This window comes from Scyliorhinus torazame, chromosome 11, assembly GCF_047496885.1.
Source record: "Scyliorhinus torazame isolate Kashiwa2021f chromosome 11, sScyTor2.1, whole genome shotgun sequence".
Taxonomy (NCBI): Eukaryota; Metazoa; Chordata; class Chondrichthyes; order Carcharhiniformes; family Scyliorhinidae; genus Scyliorhinus; species Scyliorhinus torazame.
Genome location: NC_092717.1, coordinates 57,158,207 through 57,178,106, shown reverse-complemented (window position 1 = coordinate 57,178,106; position 19,900 = coordinate 57,158,207). Strand labels below are relative to the sequence as shown.

General features: G+C 47.9%; 1 protein-coding gene across 13 annotated transcripts in view; it reads right to left on the bottom strand.

Annotated features, from left to right (window-relative positions):
* Nucleotides 1–19,900, bottom strand: part of LOC140385293 (cAMP-regulated phosphoprotein 21-like) — a 646,047-nt gene that overhangs the window by 1,538 nt on the left and 624,609 nt on the right. For all 13 annotated transcript variants that reach the window (XM_072467301.1, XM_072467302.1, XM_072467307.1 and 10 more), the window contains one exon: nt 11,478–11,629. In XM_072467301.1, the coding sequence (XP_072323402.1) occupies nt 11,478–11,629 (152 nt within the window). The remainder of the gene's footprint in view (nt 1–11,477; nt 11,630–19,900) is intronic.

Genomic DNA, 19,900 nt, shown 5'->3' with positions numbered 1-19,900 from the left:
AAAACATATAGTTAACAGTAACTGTAAAAAAAAAAGATTTTTTTTTAAAAAATTAATTTAATTTACTAATTAATTAGTGCAATGTCAATTCGAGGGGTGCAGTGCTCTGACTGTGAGATGTGGCGGGTCCGGGAGGCTTCCAGCGTCCCGGATGGCTTCATCTGCAGAAAGTGCACCCAACTGGAGCTCCTCACAGACCGCATGGTGCGGTTGGAGCAGCAGTTGGATGCACTTAGGAGCATGCAGGTGGCGGAAAGCGTCATAGATCGCAGTTATATAAATGTAGTCACACCCAAGGTGCAGGCATAGAAATGGGTGACCACCAGAAGGGGCAGGCAGTCAGTGCAGGAATTCCCTGTGGTTGTCCCCCTCTCGAACAGGTATACCCCTTTGGATACTGTCGGGGGGGGGATAGCCTATCAGGGAAAAACAGTAGCAGCCATAGCAGTGGCACCACGGCTGGCTCAGATGTTCAGCAGGGAGGGTCAAAGTGCAGAAGAGCAATAGTCATAGTGGACTCTATAGTCAGGGGCACAGATAGGCGCTTCTGTGGACGTGAAAGAGACTCCAAGATGGTATGTTGCCTCCCTGGTGCCAGGGTCCAGGATGTCTCAGAATGGGTAGCGGGCATCCTGAAGGGGGAGGGCAAACAGGCAGAGGTCGTTGTACATATTGGTACTAACGACATAGGCAGGAAGGGGCATGAGGTCCTGCAGCAGGAGTTCAGGGAGCTAAGCAGAAAGTTAAAAGACAGGACCTCTAGGATTATAATTTCGGGATTACTCCCTGTGCCAATGCCAGTGAGGCTAGAAATAAGAAGTTAGAGCAGCTAAGTACGAGGCTAAACAGCTGCTGTAGGAGGGAGGGTTTCCGTTATCTGGGCCACGATGAGCTCTTCCGGGGCAGGTGTGACCTGTATAAGAAGGCCAGGTTGCATCTAAACTGGAGAGGCATAAATATCCTGGCCGCGAGGTTTGCTAGTGTCACACGGGAGGGTTTAAACTAGTATGGCAGGGGGGTGGGTACCAGAGCAATAGGTCAGAAGGTGAAAGCATTGAGGGAGAACTAGGGAATAGGGCCAGTTTGGCTCTGAGGAAGAGCAGACAGGGAGATGTTGCTGAAAACAGCGGGTCTGGCGGCCTGAAGTGTATATGTTTTAATGCAAGAAGTATTACGGGTAAGGCAGATGAACTTAGAGCTTAGATTAGTACTTGGAACTATGATGTTGTTGCCATTACAGAGACCTGGTTGAGGGAAGGACAGGATTGGCAGCTAAATAGATGTTTCAGGCGGATTTAGATGTTTCAGGCGGGATAGAGGGGGAAATAAAAGGGGTGGCGGAGTTGCGCCACTGGTTCGGGAGAATATCACAGCTGTACTACGGGAGAACACCTCAGAGGACAGCGAGGCTATATGGGTAGAGATCAGGAATAAGTAGGGTGCAGTCACAATGTTGGGGGTTTACTACAGGCCTCCCAACAGCCAGCGGGAGATAGAGGAGCAGATAGGTGGACAGATTTTGGAAAAGAGTAAAAACAGCAGGGTCGTTGTGATGGGAGACTTCAACTTCCCCAATATTGACTGGGACTCAATTAGTGCTAGGGGCTTAGACGGGGCAGAGTTTGTAAGGAGCATCCAGGAGGGCTTCTTAAAACAATATGTAGATAGTCCAACTAGGGAAGGGGCTGTACTGGACCTGGTATTGGGGAATGAGCCCGGCCAGGTGGCAGGTGTTTCAGTCGGGGAGCATTTCGGGAACAGTGACCACAACTCAGTAAGTTTTAAAGTGCTGGTGGACAAGGATAAGAGTGGTCCTAGGGTGAATGTGCTAAATTGGGGGAAGGCTAATTATAACAATATAAGGCGGGAACTGAAAAACCTAGATTGGGGGTGGATGTTTGAGGGTCAATCAACATCTGACATGTGGGAGGCTTTCAAATGTCAGTTGAAAGGAATTCAGGACCGACATGTTCCTGTGTGGAAGAAGGATAAATACAGCAAATTTCGGGAACCTTGGATAACGAGAGATATTGTAGGCCTCGTCAAAAAGAAAAAGGAGGCATTTGTCAGGGCTAGAAGGCTGGGAACAGACGAAGCCTGTGTGGAATATAAGGAAAGTAGGAAGGAACTTAAACAAGGAGTCAGGAGGGCTAGAAGGGGTCACGAAAAGTCATTGGCAAATAGGGTTAAGGAAAATCCCAAGGCTTTTTACACGTACATAAAAAGCAAGAGAGTAGCCAGCGAAAGGGTTGGCCCACTGAAGGATAGGCATGGGAATCTATGTGTGGAGCCAGAGGAAATGGGCGAGGTACTAACTGAATACTTTGCATCAGTATTCACCAAAGAGAAGGAATTGGTGGATGTTGAGTCTGGAGAAGGGTGTGTAGATAACCTGGGTCACATTGAGATCCAAAAAGACGAGATGTTGGGTGTCTTGAAAAATATTAAGGTAGATAAGTCCCCAGGGCCTGATGGGATCTACCCAGAATACTAAAGGAGGCGAGAGAGGAAATTGCTGAGGCCTTGACAGAAATCTTTGGGTCTTCAGGTGATGTCCCGGAGGACTGGAGAATAGCCAATGTTGTTCCTTTGTTTAAGAAGGGGAGCAAGGATAATCCAGGGAACTATAGGCTGGTGAGCCTTACATCAGTGGTAGGGAAATTACTGGAGAGAATTCTTCGAGACAGGATCTACTCCCATTTGGAAGCCAATGTACGTATTAGCAAGAGGCAACATGGTTTTGTGAAGGGGAAGTTGTGTCTCACTAACTAGATAGGGTTTTCCGAAGAGGTCACAAAGATGATTGATGCAGGTAGGGCAGTGGATGTTGTCTATATGGACCTCAGTAAGGCCTTTGCCAAGGTCCCTCATGGTAGACTGGTACAAAAGGTGAAGTCACATGGGATCAGGGGTGAACTGGCAAGATGGATACAGAACTGGCTAGGTCATAGAAGGCAGAGAGTAGCAATGGAAGGGTGCTTTTCTAATTGAAGGGCTGTGACTAGTGGTGTTCCGCAGGGATCAGTGCTGGGACCTTTGCTGTTCATAGTATTTATAAATGACTGACGAAAATGTAACTGGTCTGATTAGTAAGTTTGCAGATGACACAAAGGTTGGTGGAATTGCGGATAGCGATGAGGACTGTCAGAGGATACAGCAGGATTTAGATCGTTTGGAGACTTGGGCGGAGAGATGGCAGATGGAGTTTAATCCGGACAGGTAATGCATTTTGGAAGGTCTCTTGCAGGTAGGGAATATACAGTGAATGGTGGAACCTTCAAGAGTATTGAAAGTCAGAGAGATCTAGGTGTACAGGTCCACAGGTCACTGAAAGGGGCAACACAGATGGAGAAGGTAGTCAAGAAGGCATACAGCATGCTTGCCTTCATTGGCAAGGACATTGAGTACAAGAATTGGCAAGTCATGTTGCAGCTGTATAGGACCTTAGTTAGGCCACTCTTGGAGTATAGTGTTCAATTCTGGTCGGCACACTACCAGAAGGATGTGGAGGCTTTAGAGAGGATGCAGAAGAGATTTACCAGGATGTTGCCTGGTATGGAGGGCATTAGCTATGAGGAGCGGTTGAATAAACCTGGTTTGTTCTCACTGGAACGACGGAGGTTGAGGGGTGACCTGATAGAGGTCTACAAAATTATGGGGGGCATAGACAGAGGCTTTTTCCCAGGATAGAGGGGTCAATTACTAGGGGGCATAGGTATAAGGTGCGAGGGGCAAGATTTGGAGGAGATGTACGAGGCAGGTTTTTTACACAGAGGGTAGTGGGTGCCTGGAACTCGCTGCCAGAGGAGGTGGTGGAAGCAGGGACGATAGTGACATTTAAGGGGCATCTTGACAAATACATGAATAGGATCGGAATAGAGGGATACAGACCCAGGAAGTGTAGAAGATTTTAGTTTAGCAGGCTTGGAGGGCCGAAGGGCCTGTTCCCTTGCTGTACCTTTCTTAGTTCTTTAATATGACGGAAGACACAAACCTTTACCGCTTTGTCTAAAAGGATGTGGCAATTGTGAACATTTTGATTCTTCTTCATAGCTACTTTTAAGAACTTGTCTGATGGTCTATTGAAAAGGTAACATTGTAATCTTCTCATCTCTGGTCTTTATACAAAAGATGCTGAATGAATACAATCAAACACTGCACAAGTAATTTTAATCTAGCTTGCAGGAGGTTTACTCAATACAGTAAAGGGCTGCCGCAAAGGGGTGCCCGTGGCTGGGATGGGGGGAGGCAATGGGGAGGGTGGGTACATCCCAATTGACAGGTTAAATTAAAATTGTCGCCTGCGTATCTAAGAGCATACAGGGAAGATCTGTAGGTTATATGGACACATCTTTTGGGGTCTACATGGAGTGATTCAGCAGTGTCAGCCTCAGTGATAATGGGAGAATTCTGATAGTAGTCCATAAATTGTTAAATATTTTTAAATTAGAATTTTACTATGATTTGAAAATCAAACCCAAGCAGAGAATAAAGGTGCAAGTTTTGGAATGACGCAAGCAAGAGATTTTTCCCTGTGAGAAATAAGGGGTGGGATACTCCGTTTCAGATACTAAAAGTGCAGATACCGGTAATGAATCGTGGGTGTATTACGGCCCCAATAGCGACGCCGTTCCTGGAGCCATTCAGGACACGCTAATGGGCCCGCGCCGGTGCCATGTGGAATTAGTGCGATTCTAATGCAAGCTAGTGTGTGGTTCACCGGGGTCGGGTTTGCCACTCGAGGGTCTGACAAACAGCAGCTGCATATAAGCACTCCGCTCCCCACACACTCTCATTCAAACCCAGAAGACGGCACCTCAAACAGCATACCCGAAGTTCACCGATACAGAGCTGGAGATGCTGCTGGATGCCATGGAGGAGAGGCTGTACATCCTGTTCCCTGGGGTGGGAACGCGGCCACCACCCACAGATGTCAACCGGGCCTGGGTGGAGGTGCCAGAGACTGTGAGCACAGTGGGCACCACAGCGAGGGCTGGGCAGCAGTGCAGGAAGAAGCTACACAACATCCTCAGGGAGGCCCAGGTGAGTCACCACCTCCGTAATCCTAGCACCACCGCCGCCCCCCCCCACCCCCCCCCCCCCACACACACCCCAACCCCATACGACCCCCACCATGCAGGCCGGTAGACAGTGCTAGATGAGGATGGGCAACCCCCCAGGCTGGCCAGGGTGAACCACCACCTCTGTGTCCCGGCACCAATCCCCGTCCCACACACCAGTAGCCACTGCCCTGCCCCCTGCCCCAGAGGGTGATCGAAACCCACCCTGCACCACATGCCAACAGAGGGCAATGGACCTGGTCGGTGGGGTTCGAGACGGGCAGCCACATAGGCGGAGGTCGGCATCGGAGATGCAAGTGAGACCCCAGTGCATTACAATGTCCCTATGGCACGTGCATCCCCCCACAACCAGTCCCACCCACAATCTAACTATGTGTCTTGTCTTTAGTTTTGCAGGATCATCTGGCAATGAGACGGGTTTATATGGGGCACCCTGCCCCTGGCCGCAACCCAGCGGCTCACCTGGTGATGAGGTTGGAACTGCTGGTGACCCCCCCCCCCACTGCTGAAACCCAGCAACACCCAGAGCACATGCATGGAGATGGCACCGACTTCTCGTCACTGCTGCCCTCCACCATCTCTGGGACACTCACCTCGGCTGGGTGTTTTAGCGTAGAGGCTCCTGGGCCACTATCTGGTGCACGCCACACACATGCTGCAGTACATCAGGTGGTGGTGGGAACCCCCGAGGGGGCAGGGCAGACGTTTGGAGGGAGACCCGACCCTCAGGGACTAGCTACCGTTTAGACAGATCTTGCGCTGCTGGAAAGGGTTGTCCCATCAATGTTGGCAATGCAGGAAGAGCCAGGGACTACAGGAGGGAGTGTCAACAAAAATCCAGCGCCTGCAGGTGCAGTCGGAGGAGTCCAATCGCCTGCAGGGGCAGGAGGCGATGCCAGCCATGTGCGCCACCCGGGCCAACACAGCACGAGTGGCGTCCGCGGTGGAGGCCTTGAGGGTGACAGTATCGGCCATGGGTCAAGATGTCCAAGGCCTGGGGCACTCTGTGCAGGCAGTGACCGAGGCATAGGATAGGGCGACCATGACACAGGCAGCAATGTACCAGGGCCACATGGACATTTCAGGTGCACTCCAGAGCTTGGTCCAGTCACAAAGGGTTATGTCTGCGGGCGTTGAGGGCATTGGCCTGGCGCTGGAACTGCCTCAGTCCCTGAGTGACATAGCACAGTCCCAAAGGGAGATGGCACAGACCTGTGCTCCATGGCCATGAGCATAGAGACCCTGGTTGAGACAGGAGCTGGCCTCCATGGCTGGCAGTGCCAGATGGCGAAGGAGCCCCTGGAGCTCTTTCCGGCTGCTCCCTCGTCCCAAGTAGAAGTCTGGGGGCCATCGGGCATCCTGAGGGAGGAGGAGGTGATGGTGTCCATGCCGCTGGCTCCGCAGGGGAGGGTCTGGAACACTGCAGCGCCTCTGAATCCCCCCCACCTGTCCCCGGCGTATCCAATGGGCAGCGATCAGAACAGGGCAACAGCCGGAAGGCTGCCGAGCTCATGCCCGCCCAGTCGCTCCAGAGGACAGCCGTCAGAAGGGAGGCAGGTTGCAGGGCAAGGTATGCAGCAGGTTGCCTCCACTTCTGATGTACTGCCTGGAGACCCACTGGAAGGAACATTACGGCACATAAAGTCAGAAAGTTAGACACCAATTAAGTTGTAAAACACATAGGTGAGCAATAGGGGCCAGGACACAATACCTGTACATATCAATATTAAACACCTGTTCACCGATGTTCTGAACTGTCTCGGTCCTCTCTCTGAAGGGTGGAGCGATGGGCTGGGAGCAGGGGGTGTGCTGGGTTGGGGGAGGAGGGGGGTGGTGGGAGAGGCTGGTGGTGTGCGGTGTAGGTGTTGGAGGTGGGACACGGGCCAGGGCCCACCCTGATGGGAGGGTGGTGCATGGGGGTGAGACGAGTCGTTCGAGATTCCAGGCCCCCTAATCCGTGAACCTGGAGGTGATCAGATTGCTCCATACGTGTTGGGCTGGCGCACACTTTGTGCGGCATCATGTGGCTGCCCGGGCCCCATATCCTGCTGATCCTCGCCCTCCTTCGCATCCTCCTCGTCGGATAAAACCTGGTGCTCATCCTCCTCCTTCAGCATGTTGCCCCTCTGTGGCGCGATGTAGTGGAGGACGCAGCAGGTTGCCACTATGTGGGGACCCTCCTGGGGCTGTACTGCAGGGCCCCTCCAGATCGGAACAAGCATCTGAACCGCATCTTCAGGAGGCCGATGCACCGCTCGATCAGGCTCCTGGCTGCTGAATGGGCGTCGTTATAGCAATTCTCCATGCTGTCTGTGGCCTTCAGATAGGCGACTTCAGCCACGACCGCAGTGGATAACCCCTGTTTCCCAGAACCCATTTCCTCACCCGGGGAGCATCTTGAAAGTGCTAAACACCGTTGAATGTGCCAGAATGAAGGCGCTGTGCCCGCTGCCCGGTTATCGGGCACAGACGTGTATGATGTGCAGCCAGTGTTCACACACCAACTGCACCTTCAGCGAGTGGAACCCCTTTTGGTTTGTGAAAGGCACCCCATCATGTTTAGCACAGGACTAATTCGCTGTCTTTGAAGGCAGACCAAGGCAGGCCAGCAGCACGGTTCAATTCCCGTAACAGCCTCCCCGAACAGGTGCCGGAATGTGGCGACTAGGGGCTTTTCACAGTAACTTCATTTGAAGCCTACTTGTGACAATAAGCGATTTTCATTTTCATGTGGTGATGTTCGTAGGGTGACATGTGTCCCGTCAATCAGTCCCTGGACCTGGGCATCCTGGCGATGGCGGATAATCCCGCTGCCCGGGCAACCTGGTGGGCTTGGTCCATATGCAGGTGGATATACTGTGACACCCGGGCATACAGGGTGTCCGTAACAACCTGGATGCAGCTGTGCACGGAGGTCTGGGAGATCCTGGACATGTCCCCACTCAGTGCCTGGAAGGACCCCATTGCAAAAAAGTTCAAGGTGACGGTCGTCTTGACAGCCATCAGGAGCTGGTGTCTTCCACTATACCCCCAAGGCTTAAATGTGCCATGATCTGGCACAGATGTCTCCTGGTCTCCCTGTTCAGCCGGAGTCAGCAGCGGCATGCTCAGTCAGGAAGGTTCTCATACGACAGGCGGTACCTATACACACGAGGCCTGATGCGATGCCTCCATCCCACCTCCTCCTTGGCCTGTTGGGGGCCAGCTCTCTATCATCATCAGCTGGCTCCTGCTCCTCTGGGGAAGGCTTTTGTTCTGCTGGGTTCTCCCTAAGCAGCTCGTGCTCATGCAGCCTCAATGCATCCACTAGGACTGCAGCTAGGCAAATGCCAATCAATCCTGGTTCTATACCAATATCCATTCTCTGCAGGGTGTAAAGGGCAGACATGTTAGCAATGTGAGTAGTCCTGTGACGAACCAGGTCCAACAGCCCCTGCCACCGCATGTCCCCCCTGCTCCATTCTCATCCCGGCCATTCCCCCTGACACATTGCCCTTCTCACTGCACCTGTGGCCCCATTGATGCCTGGCACCAGGGGGCCTCTCAACCCGCTCCCCATCCCTGTCAGCAGGGGTATTGGTGGTTGGCACTATCCATGCCAGCGGTACACTCTGCGGCCCCTGTCCTGTGCCCTATTGTGAGGTCTACTGTGGGGGTCCTCATTGAGTGGGCTGTGTTATACCACGCCAGCAGAGTGGCGCCAGGATGTGGGGGAGGATGTGTGGGCGCAGTGCACCACTGATCTGCGCTATGCTTGCTGCCATGTGTGCAGGAAGGACCCATGGGTGGGGCTCAGCTAGGGGGTGTGGACACCTGTTGGGACCGAAGGTGCAGTGTGCTGTAGGTCCTTGTTATGCGCACCGGTTGTCCCTACGTGTCTGGGGGCAGGGGCGCAGTGGGCAATCAGAGCATGGTGACAGCCTGGAGCATGTGGGTGGGCTAGCTGAGGGTGTTACTGGTGGGACATCTGCCTTGCTAGGGGCTGTGTGCCAGGGTGGGTGTGTCCACCGGATGGGTGTGCTGGGGTGTGCCAACACTTGTTGGGCCACGGGCTGCGCTGGGCCATGCCCATGCCATTGATGGGTCTCCTGGATTCTGTGGGCTCCTAGGGGGTTGGCCTGGGGTGGGGTGGCCTCCATACGGCCAGTGTCACTCTGGGCATCTACAGGACACAGTGGGCAGTCAGTGGAGTACACAGCTGGATGGCTGCCTTGCAGGCCGCGTCAATGGCAGTCCGTGCCGAGACACCCTGATCCCAGGGGGACACCCCGACCCCACAGCCCATATCCGTTGTCCCCCACTACTCCCCTCAGCCCTGGCAGATGCCCCCCGGCCAGTGGCACAACCTCCTCTCTCTTCCTCATCAGCCACTGGGCCTGTTTCCTGATTTTTAATACCACAAGTGAAGCATGCCGTCGTCACATCCACTTGAAGGGGGCTGAGCATCGCGGGTGGCCGGAGAGTAGAACCGGGTCGAGCCCATTAATGATATGCTAATGACCATACCGTACAATGTGCATGCCCACGCGGGCGAGCAGAGTGCAACGCATTCACGTCGCTACCGAGGCGCCAGAACATGGCATTTCGATAGGGGCCCGGCGCTGACCTCGACTTCTGGCTGATGGTTGGATCACGATTCGGGCATCGTTGGATGGAGAATCCCGCCCAAGTAGTTATTTTCTACAGCAATCTAAAGCAGCTCGACATAAAATTAAATGATCAATAACTGAAATTTAAACTTGAAATGTGGGAAACATGATGATAGATTTTCAAATAGCTGCCTGGGGAGGTGTGGAAAAATGAAACTGCCATTACAGATACCTCCTGATTATTAACAGGAATGAAAACCATCTAGTTTCTATAATTGGTGGCTGATCCACCAGGGGAATTTTATGTCCAAGTGACAAGTTGAAAATTGACTGAATGTTGCCTACAGGACAAGTTGATCATGTTGTAAATTAGTCAGGATACAAAGATATTTGTCCTGGGTGCTAATTAAACTATGCTTGACCAAGGCATGAACAAAAAAGTAAGACACTAATATAAAACCCTAATTTTTGCATGCAGTGTAATATTCCTCACCATTGCATTATTAGTCAAGTATGATTGACAGCTGAATTCAGAGGCTTGTGCACTGTTTAAATTTGGAAAGTTCTATCAGAATTTTCGTTCTGCGTGGATATCTGAATTCGAAGAATGTACTGGACATAATACACATCATACACGTATAACAGCTTAGTGTGAGGATCTAAGGAAGGCTGATTCATCGAAAAGTTCTATAATTAACTGGTTTTGCAAAACATATTCAAAAACAGACTATTGGATATTTTATTATGTTAAAAGCACTTTAGAATTGCAAGTTACTGGTGTGGACTGACTCTATTTTCCATCCTGTGGCAATGCATTGTGAGATTTGTAAGTAAATGTATTAGTTTTAACCAGTGGGTTTTGTTACAGCAGTATGGTATCTTCCAAATCAGGGAATGCAGGGGTTTGACACAGCAATTCAAAGTTGTTATTAATCCTGAGCATGCTATCTCAGATGCAGAATGTGTAAAAGGGATCAGGGTTTTGGATGAGGAGGCTTGATCTGATTAGTTTTCGACTCAGACGACAAGGGTGCTGGAAAAGGTCCAAGCTGTTCTCAAAGTTATTTGACAAAATTGTGTTAAGTTGAGCAATGCAGTTTCATAATGTTAACAAAGCGCCTCATTTGGCAGTCAATTGACAGACATTACTTAGACTTTGATAGGGCGGCTATTTGGAAAGAAATATTTTTGATACACTAACATTGACATTAAAGTCAGTGCATCAATGACCTGTCAAAAAAATATACTTACATACTTCAATGTCAGTAATTTAAGAGGTTGCATTTGTTAATTTTCAAAGGGGAAAACCGAAATGTAAAATATGTGGGCAAAATGAAATCAAAAACAGAATTTTTCAATGCATCAATAAAGAAACAACACAATGAGGGATCGCTAAGTATAAATTGCCTTGAGATTTAATGCTGTTTTAGACATGTTGTTCATCCTCAGTGACATGCATCTTATTTAGCTCGGTAAATTGAGAATGTTACAAGACAAAGGCATCCATTTGGCAGAATGTAACATGGCCATCATGGCTGCTAGCTTGACAATAGATTGAGAATGACTAATTACAATATGACAATTAGGGTAGGGTGAGAGTTATCCTCTGTATGAGGGCAGAATATATTCCCACATTGGTTATTTGTAGTTGACTATCGCACTACTCAACACATTAAATGTTGCTTTTTCAAGCAATTATTACACAAACCCCACAGTGACATATCTTATTTGTCCAGCTTTTCTAATTTACTAAGTTTGGAGGTTGGAGAACCAACTGAAAGATGTCAAAACTCCTGATGATACCTACTTGGTAAGAAGACATGGCTGGATATTGGACCATCACACCTGGCACCTGATTTCCCTGCTGGCTGTTCAACAGGTTCTGACTCTGGGGCGGCTGCTGCACTCCCATCAGGCCTTGGAACCCTTGCTGCTGATTAGGCAGCACAGCCTGAAAACCTGGAAGGAGAAAGAGTTGGTCACGGTACTCATCTTTGAACTCAAGCTCATCTTCCGAAGCTCATTACAAGCTCCAGCGCTGTGAAATTATAAATACATGTTATTTTGCCTGACAAGAAAAGGCTTTGGTATAAAATACAGAGAAAACGTTGCGACAGTAGCAATCAAACTGTCTGGAGATAATAGCAATTAAAACAACAGTGGCGCATTCAAGATGCCTTAAACGTGGAATAGCTGCCAAAGATGATCATAATTAAATATATGTGACCCTAATTAACCCATTAACACCACACGCACTAGCATTTCACTGACTGATTTACATTTAATGACATTTTGGCAAAATCCTCAGAGGGCTGGGAAAAAGACTTTGGCAGACCTCCTGATGTCCATTGATTGAATATTCCCATTGTGATTTTGCACCTCGGATATTCCTGGGTTGACTTAGTCACAAACACTCTGGTATGGATTGCTTTTACACTTGGGAGACTCAGCACAGTCTATCCCTGAGAATTCCAACTGGGCTAAATCGGGCAGCACCTAGGATGCACGATTATTCCACGCCTGTTCAATGTGACATAAGCAGCAAGTCAACTTTGCTTTGCTGTCGGTGAGCATGATTGTAATGTGTGCAGCCAGTGCCTATCCTGCTGTTAAATAGCTGCGTAAAAGAATCGTGAGATGCTAACACAAGTTAAAGCTAGCCTGCACCACTTAAGGACACTCTGCATCTCTGAAAGGGGAGGTGCATTGTTGCTGGAGCAGGCTGCAGAAGGTCTTTTACAAATAGAGCCAACATCTGCACACAGGGGGTGTATTCTTGTGGAGAAGATGGGCATCTTGGCTGCGGTTCAAAAGCCGGCAAGAACACCACATTGCCTCTTTTCAAAAAGGCCACTGCATCTTGAGCCACAAATGCACTGAATAAGTCAGCAGTAGGCTTTCCTTAATGACCCAGCAGCAGGCGTTCCCTCAGGATGAAGGACCTACGTCCTGCTGGCCAATCAGAGGCCAGTAGCTATTCTGTACTCAACGGGCTATTGGGGAGACAGTGCTGCCAATTCCACACTTACCTGAGGCCTTGGATCTAGGACTGATCCAGGCACAGGTGAGTGATGGAGGGAAGGGAGTCATGGAGTGGGGATTGTAGGGGACTGGGACTGCTGCGTAAAAATGGTTTTCCTCCTGTCATCATTGCCTCTTTTCCCAATCAACTTAAAACTGCACCCTCTGGTTCTCAATCCTTCCATAAGGAGAACAATTCCACTGCGGCCTCAAGGCGCCGAGGACCCAGGTTCGATCCCGGCCCCGGTCACTGTCCGTGTGGAGCTTGCACATTCTGACGCGTCTGCATGGGTCTGAATTGGGCGCACTTATTTGGAAAAAAATGAATTCGGTACTCTAAATTAAAAAACATTATGGGATCAGTTCTCCCTATCTGCTCTGGCAGACTTCTCGTGATTTTTAACACTTCTATCAAATCTCCTCTCAACCTTCTCTTCTCCAAGGAAAATCATTCCAGGTTCTCCCATCTTTTTACCTAACTTAAATTCCTCATTCCTGGAACCATTAATGCCTTTACATCATTCTTAAAAGGTGTGGTGCCCAGAACTGGATGCAATGCTCCAGTTGAGGCGAAACCAGTGTTTTATACAAGTTATATAATCATGACTTCCCTACATTTGTGCTCTATACTCCTATTTAAACAGAGGACCCCATCTATTTTATTGACTTGCCTTGCCATCTTCAATGATTTGTGCACTTATACTCCCAGATCCCTCTGCTTCTGCACCCCTTTAGAATTGTATCCTTTATTTTATTTTGCTTCTCCACATCCTTCATTGAAATGGATCATTTCAATCTTCTCTGCACTAAATTTCATTTATCACTTGTCTTCCAATTCCACCAGCCGATCTATGTCCTTTTCAAGTTTATCACTATCCTCCTCATAGTTCACAATAATTACAAGTTTCGGGCCATCCACAAATTTTGAAACTGTGCCCTGCACACCAGGGGAGCTCCACTATAAACCTTCTTCCTATCAGGAAAACAACTGTTGACCACTACTTTCTGATTCCTGCCATTCAGCCAGTTTTGTATTCATATTGCTACTGCCCCTTTCATTCCATTAGTTTTAACTTTGCTCACAAGCCTGTTGAGTGGCACTTTTTCAAATGCCTTTACACTCTTTTTGAACAAGCATACATTTAAGTATAGTCAGCCTATCTATACCTTACCCTTACCAATGTTCAACCCTTTAAGTGTCTAATCCACCCTTGCTTTCCCCATGACCTGGGCAATATATTCTTCTTCGGTAAAGACAAATGTAAAGTATTCATTTTGTTCCTCAGCCATATCACCTGCCTTAATGCACAAGTCCCGCTTTTGGTCCCTAATCAGCCCTACTCCTCCTTTGACCAACTTTTTATTATTCCTATGCCTACAGAGGATTTTTGCATTCCCTTTTTATTTTCACTGCCAATCTCTTCTCATACTCTCTCTTTGCTTTTTCAATTCCCTTCTAAAACGTCTATATTGAGGCTGAGTCTCAATTGTATTTTCCAACTGGAAACTGTCACATGCACCCTTTTTCATCTTCATCTTGCTCTCTAATTCTTTCCCATCAAGGGAGTGTGGTACTAAATTTGTACAGAACATGAAGCCCATCTTTTCCAGCATGAATATGCTCCTCAACTCCATGAGCACATTTTCAATGTAACATAAAGCAATGTCGCATGGCTGATGTCTCCATTTTCATTGTAAGATAAGCAGATTGTGCAATGTCTGGGAATGCAAACCAATAATTAGTTGACAGGTATACACAATTGGGCATTCTTTGACTTATATGGATTCTCCAATTTGTAGACTCAGGAGCGGATCTACTATGAAACTAATGAAGCTTAAGTTTCAGGGCCCCTAATCCCAGAGGGGCCCCAGAAGCGACTTTAGTCCACTTGCTTAAACATTTTGGGTCTACTGCATGAGAAAGGTTTAAAAAATAATAATAATATTAATAATAGTGTAATTCAATACAAAATAATAGTTAGAATAAAAATTAAAAGGTTATTAAAGTATCATGTAGGCTAGTCGTAAACGAAAAAAAACATTAAAATTAAGGATGTTTCATTCTAAATATATTTAATATAAAATAATTATAAATAATTTAAAACACTATTAACATGTGACAGAAATACAAACAGTAGATGACGTGTCGTAACAAAAAAGGGGAGCTGTTGAAAAGGCAATCACAATGCTAATGTGAATTTTCAACGCGATAGCACTCGTGATAGCGATCTAGACAAGAATGTTTTTCAGTAAAGTTTTCATAAGGATACAATATTTTAATTACCCCAACTCAAAATAAATGTTATATTTAGAAAAGGTAAGTAATAAAGGTGAAATAGTGTTAGATTAGCCTAAGCCTATAGTTTTTATGAAGAGGTGAACGGAAGGTAGGCTACGACTGCATAGCCCAGGCTAATACTATATTACAAGTATTTATGAAAAAGTAAAAAAGGGTGAATTTGAAGGTTATCTTCTGCTATCATCTTTACTTTCGTTTGTTAAAGAACTCAGAGAAAATTCAGTCGATAGGATTGCACACTACGAATCAGAAGCAAAAGGTTTGTGTGAAGGTATCACCTCAAGATATTCAGATGCTTCCAAATGCATTGTTACAAGGACATTTTCAGATGGAACAAGTGGTATTGCTTCTTTGAGAGGAGCTGACAAATTTAGGATAGAAGTTCTATATTAACTCTATGACTGCTTGATAATCCAGTTACGCAAGAGGATTGACCCATATGAGCAGATTGCAAAAAGGTTCAAGTTCCTCTCAGAATTGGTGAACAATTCTGAAATTAATGAGCACAGTACGAAGTCTTACAATACCGGGTTAAAGTCCAACAGGTTTTTTTCGATGTCACTAGCTTTCGGAGCGCTGCTCCTTCCTCAGGTGAATGAAGAGGTTTGTTCCAGAAACACATATATAGACAAATTCAAAGATGCCAAACAATGCTTGGAATGCGAGCATTAGCAGGTGATTAAATCTTTACAGATCCAGAGATGGGGTAACCCCAGGTTAAAGAGGTGTGAATTGTACCAAGCCAGGACAGTTGGTAGGATTTCGCAGGCCAGATGGTGGGGGATGAATGTAATGCGACATGAATCCCAGGTCCCGGTTGAGGCCGCACTCATGTGTGCGGAACTTGGCTATAAGTTTCTGCTCGGCGATTCTGCGTTGTCGCGGGTCCTGAAGGCCGCCTTGGAGAACGCTTACCCGGAGATCAGAGGCTGAATGCCCTTGACTGCTGAAGTCTTCCCCGACTGGAAGGGAACATTCCTGCCTGGTGATTGTTGCGCGATGTCCGTTCATCCGTTGTCGCAGCGTCTGCATGGTCTCGCCAATGTACCACGCTTCGGGACATCCTTTCCTGCAGCGTATGAGGTAGACAACGTTGGCCGAGTCGCACGAGTATGTACCGCGTACCTGGTGGGTGGTGTTCTCACGTGTAATAGTGGTATCCATGTCGATGATCTGGCACGTCTTGCAGAGATTGCCATGACAGGGTTGTGTGGTGTCATGGTCACTGTTCTGAAGACTGGGTAGTTTGCTGCAAACAATTGTTCGTTTGAGGTTGCGCGGTTGTTTGAAGGCAAGTAGTGGGGGTGTGGGGATGACCTTGGCAAGATGTTCATCGTCATCAATGACGTGTTGAAGGCTGTGAAGAAGATGACGTAGTTTCTCCGCTCCGGGGAAGTACTGGACGACGAAGGGTATTCTGTCGGTTGTGTCCCATGTTTGTCTTCTGAGGAGGTCGTTCCGGTTTTTTGCTGTGGCGCGTTGGAACTGTCGATCGATGAGTCGAGTGCCATATCCCGTTCGTACGAGGGCATCTTTCAACGTCTGTAGATGTCTGTTACGCTCCTCCTCGTCTGAGCAGATCCTGTGTATACGGAGCGCTTGTCCATAAGAGATGGCTTCTTTAATGTGTTTAGGGTGGAAGCTGGAGAAGTGGAGCATCATGAGGTTATCCGTAGGTTTGCGGTAAAGCGAAGTGCTGAGGTGACCGTCCTTGATGGAGGCGAGTGTGTCCAAGAATGCAACTGATTTTGGAGAGTAGTCCATGGTGAGTCTGATGGTTGGATGGAACTTATTAATGTCATCGTGTAGTCGTTTCAGTGATTCTTCGCCGACAGAATACCCTTCGTCGTCCAGTACTTCCCCGGAGCGGAGAAACTACGACATCTTCTTCACAGCCTTCAACACGTCATTGATGACGATGAACATCTTGCCAAGGTCATCCCCACACCCCCACTACTTGCCTTCAAACAACCGCGCAACCTCAAACGAACCATTGTTTGCAGCAAACTACCCAGTCTTCAGAACAGTGACCATGACACCACACAACCCTGTCATGGCAATCTCTGCAAGACGTGCCAGATCATCGACATGGATACCACTATTACACGTGAGAACACCACCCACCAGGTACGCGGTACACACTCGTGCGACTCGGCCAACGTTGTCTACCTCATACGCTGCAGGAAAGGATGTCCCGAAGCGTGGTACATTGGCGAGACCATGCAGACGCTGCGACAACGAATGAACGGACATCGCGCAACAATCACCAGGCAGGAATGTTCCCTTCCAGTCGGGGAAGACTTCAGCAGTCAAGGGCATTCAGCCTCTGATCTCCGGGTAAGCGTTCTCCAAGGCGGCCTTCAGGACCCGCGACAATGCAGAATCGCCGAGCAGAAACTTATAGCCAAGTTCCGCACACATGAGTGCGGCCTCAACCGGGACCTGGGATTCATGTCGCATTACATTCATCCCCCACCATCTGGCCTGCGAAATCCTACCAACTGTCCTGGCTTGGTACAATTCACACCTCTTTAAGCTGGGGTTACCCCATCTCTGGATCTGTAAAGATTTAATCACCTGCTAATGCTCGCATTCCAAGCATTGTTTGGCATCTTTGAATTTGTCTATATATTTGTTTCTGGAACATACCTCTTCATTCACCTGAGGAAGGAGCAGCGCTCCGAAAGCTAGTGACATCGAAACAAACCTGTTGGACTTTAACCTGGTGTTGTAAGACTTCGTAATGTGCTCACCCCAGTCCAACGCCGGCATCTCCACATCATGAAATTAATGAGGGCAGTATTAAACTTATAATATCATATTACAAAGATGATATTGACCACAAATTAGTAAATGAGTGTTATCAGTTCAAAGAATATCTGCACCGTAGGAAATCCCAGAACACAGAAGAAAACACGCCATCTAAAAGGCAATGCGCAGAAGTTCTTCAGCTTATTTATGAGCAACACCTAATTGAAGTCTTCCCCAATAATACTACTGTGCTTAAGCTGTACTTGACAATGCCTATCATGAGCTGTGAAGCAGAAAGGAATTTTTCAAAGTTATCCTTTAAAAAGAACAAATTTTGGTCTACCATGACTGAAGAGCACTTGAATTCTTTATGCATATTGTCTCTAGAAAATAACATTACAAGGAAGCTCTCATATGACAAAACTGTACGTGAATATGTTGCTAGAAGAAACAGAAAAAAGAGTATTTTGTAAAATGTGCTTCATGTAGTATGTATTCTCATAGGTGTCTAAAATAAAAGATTATATTGACTGTGGTCTTTTCTATGTTTTATTTCATCATTCTATGATGCATCATGCATGTATATAACATTTCCCTAATTTTCATCCCCCCATAACTCGAAAACTATAAGGCATAGGGAATTTTTATTCACACCAGTGACTTTGACATGTGAGATAATCCAGTACAGCAATTTTAATCAAAATCTGAGATGTAGTGGTTAAATTTTTAAAAAATTTGTGGTGATCTGTCATGGAACAACCCCATTGAAGAAGATAACAGTGGTTACCCAGACCTCGTTGCTGGTTGCGAAGGGCAACAGTTCAAACTTCAGGGCCCCCAAAATGTAGGTCCACCACTGTGCAGACTAAGTGCTGACGCCGGCGTGGGAACAGTGGCGTTTTACACCAGAAAAAATGGCGCAACAGCTGCACCGATCCTCCATCCAGTGGGGGTTAGCAGCCACACAGCATAAAGCCCGGCTTTACCTGCGATACAGCTGGAGCATGGCTGGGTCCATGGCTGCGCATGCGCATCACGGCGGCTTGCAGCGGCCGCACCGTGCAACATGGCGTCGGCCGCGCGTGGACCCAGCCTGCCAAATAATATCCCCCAATAACCCCCCTCACCACCCACGGATCACCCCCCTAGCCCCCGCCGAAGTTCCCCCGGCCAGCAGCACGGCACCCCCTGACCGTGGCGGCGCTGGATACAGTCCACACCGCCACGCGGGGTCCATGAAAAAAAATACCATAAGTGTTCCACAATGTCGGGAACTCGCCCTTCGGGGGCGGAGCATCGGAGGAGAGCCTCAGGTGACATCCTGTGGCCGTCACAATGCTGTGCGCCGTACTCTTCGATTATGTAGTTTTTGAGGGAGCGGAGCATCGCAAAAGCGGCACCGCCCCCAAATTTGCCGCAAATGCAGATTCTCCGGCTGGTCGCCGAACGCAATTTTGAAGTTGTGAATTGGCCCAAAAGGCCATACTCTGCCCTGTTACAGGTGCTGATTGGATCCTATCCCAATGGAATGTTTTTCGGAGCCCCAAGGAGTTTCAGTTTGATCCTGGCAGAAAGGTCCTGCTATCTTTTTCCTCCAAGATTTCACCAGAAAAGCGGTATGTGCTGTATTCCAGAAACTACAAAGGTCTGAGTGAATGATTCTACAGAAAAAACATTTCATGATGCAAACCAAGACCAGGACTTGCATTCTCTCTCCAGAAAGGTGGTGACAGCCATATTTCTAATGTAGCCTCGACATGAATGAATCTACAGAGATGATCAGAACCTGCTCTCTCTCTCCAGAAGGGCCTGTGAGTGCTGTAATTCAGAAACTACAGAGACCTGAATGAACCTACTATAAAACCATGACCTGAAAACAAGGTTTGAAGCGGAGAAGAGTTTTGGAAACCACCATCTGAAACAAAGACTCTCTTTCCCTTTTACTTATGATATTGTTTTACCCCTTTCTTCCCCTCTGTGTCTGTCCATCTTGTGTGTTTGTGTAGAGAGTGGGAAGGCAAGTTAAAATGGGGTATTAGGAATTAGATAATAGTTAACCAGTTTAATTTGCTACTTATTTAATTGTACTTCTTGTTATAAATAAAGTCATTTTGTTTACATTTACAAACCTGGTGACTAATTATTGGGCAGCCAAGGAC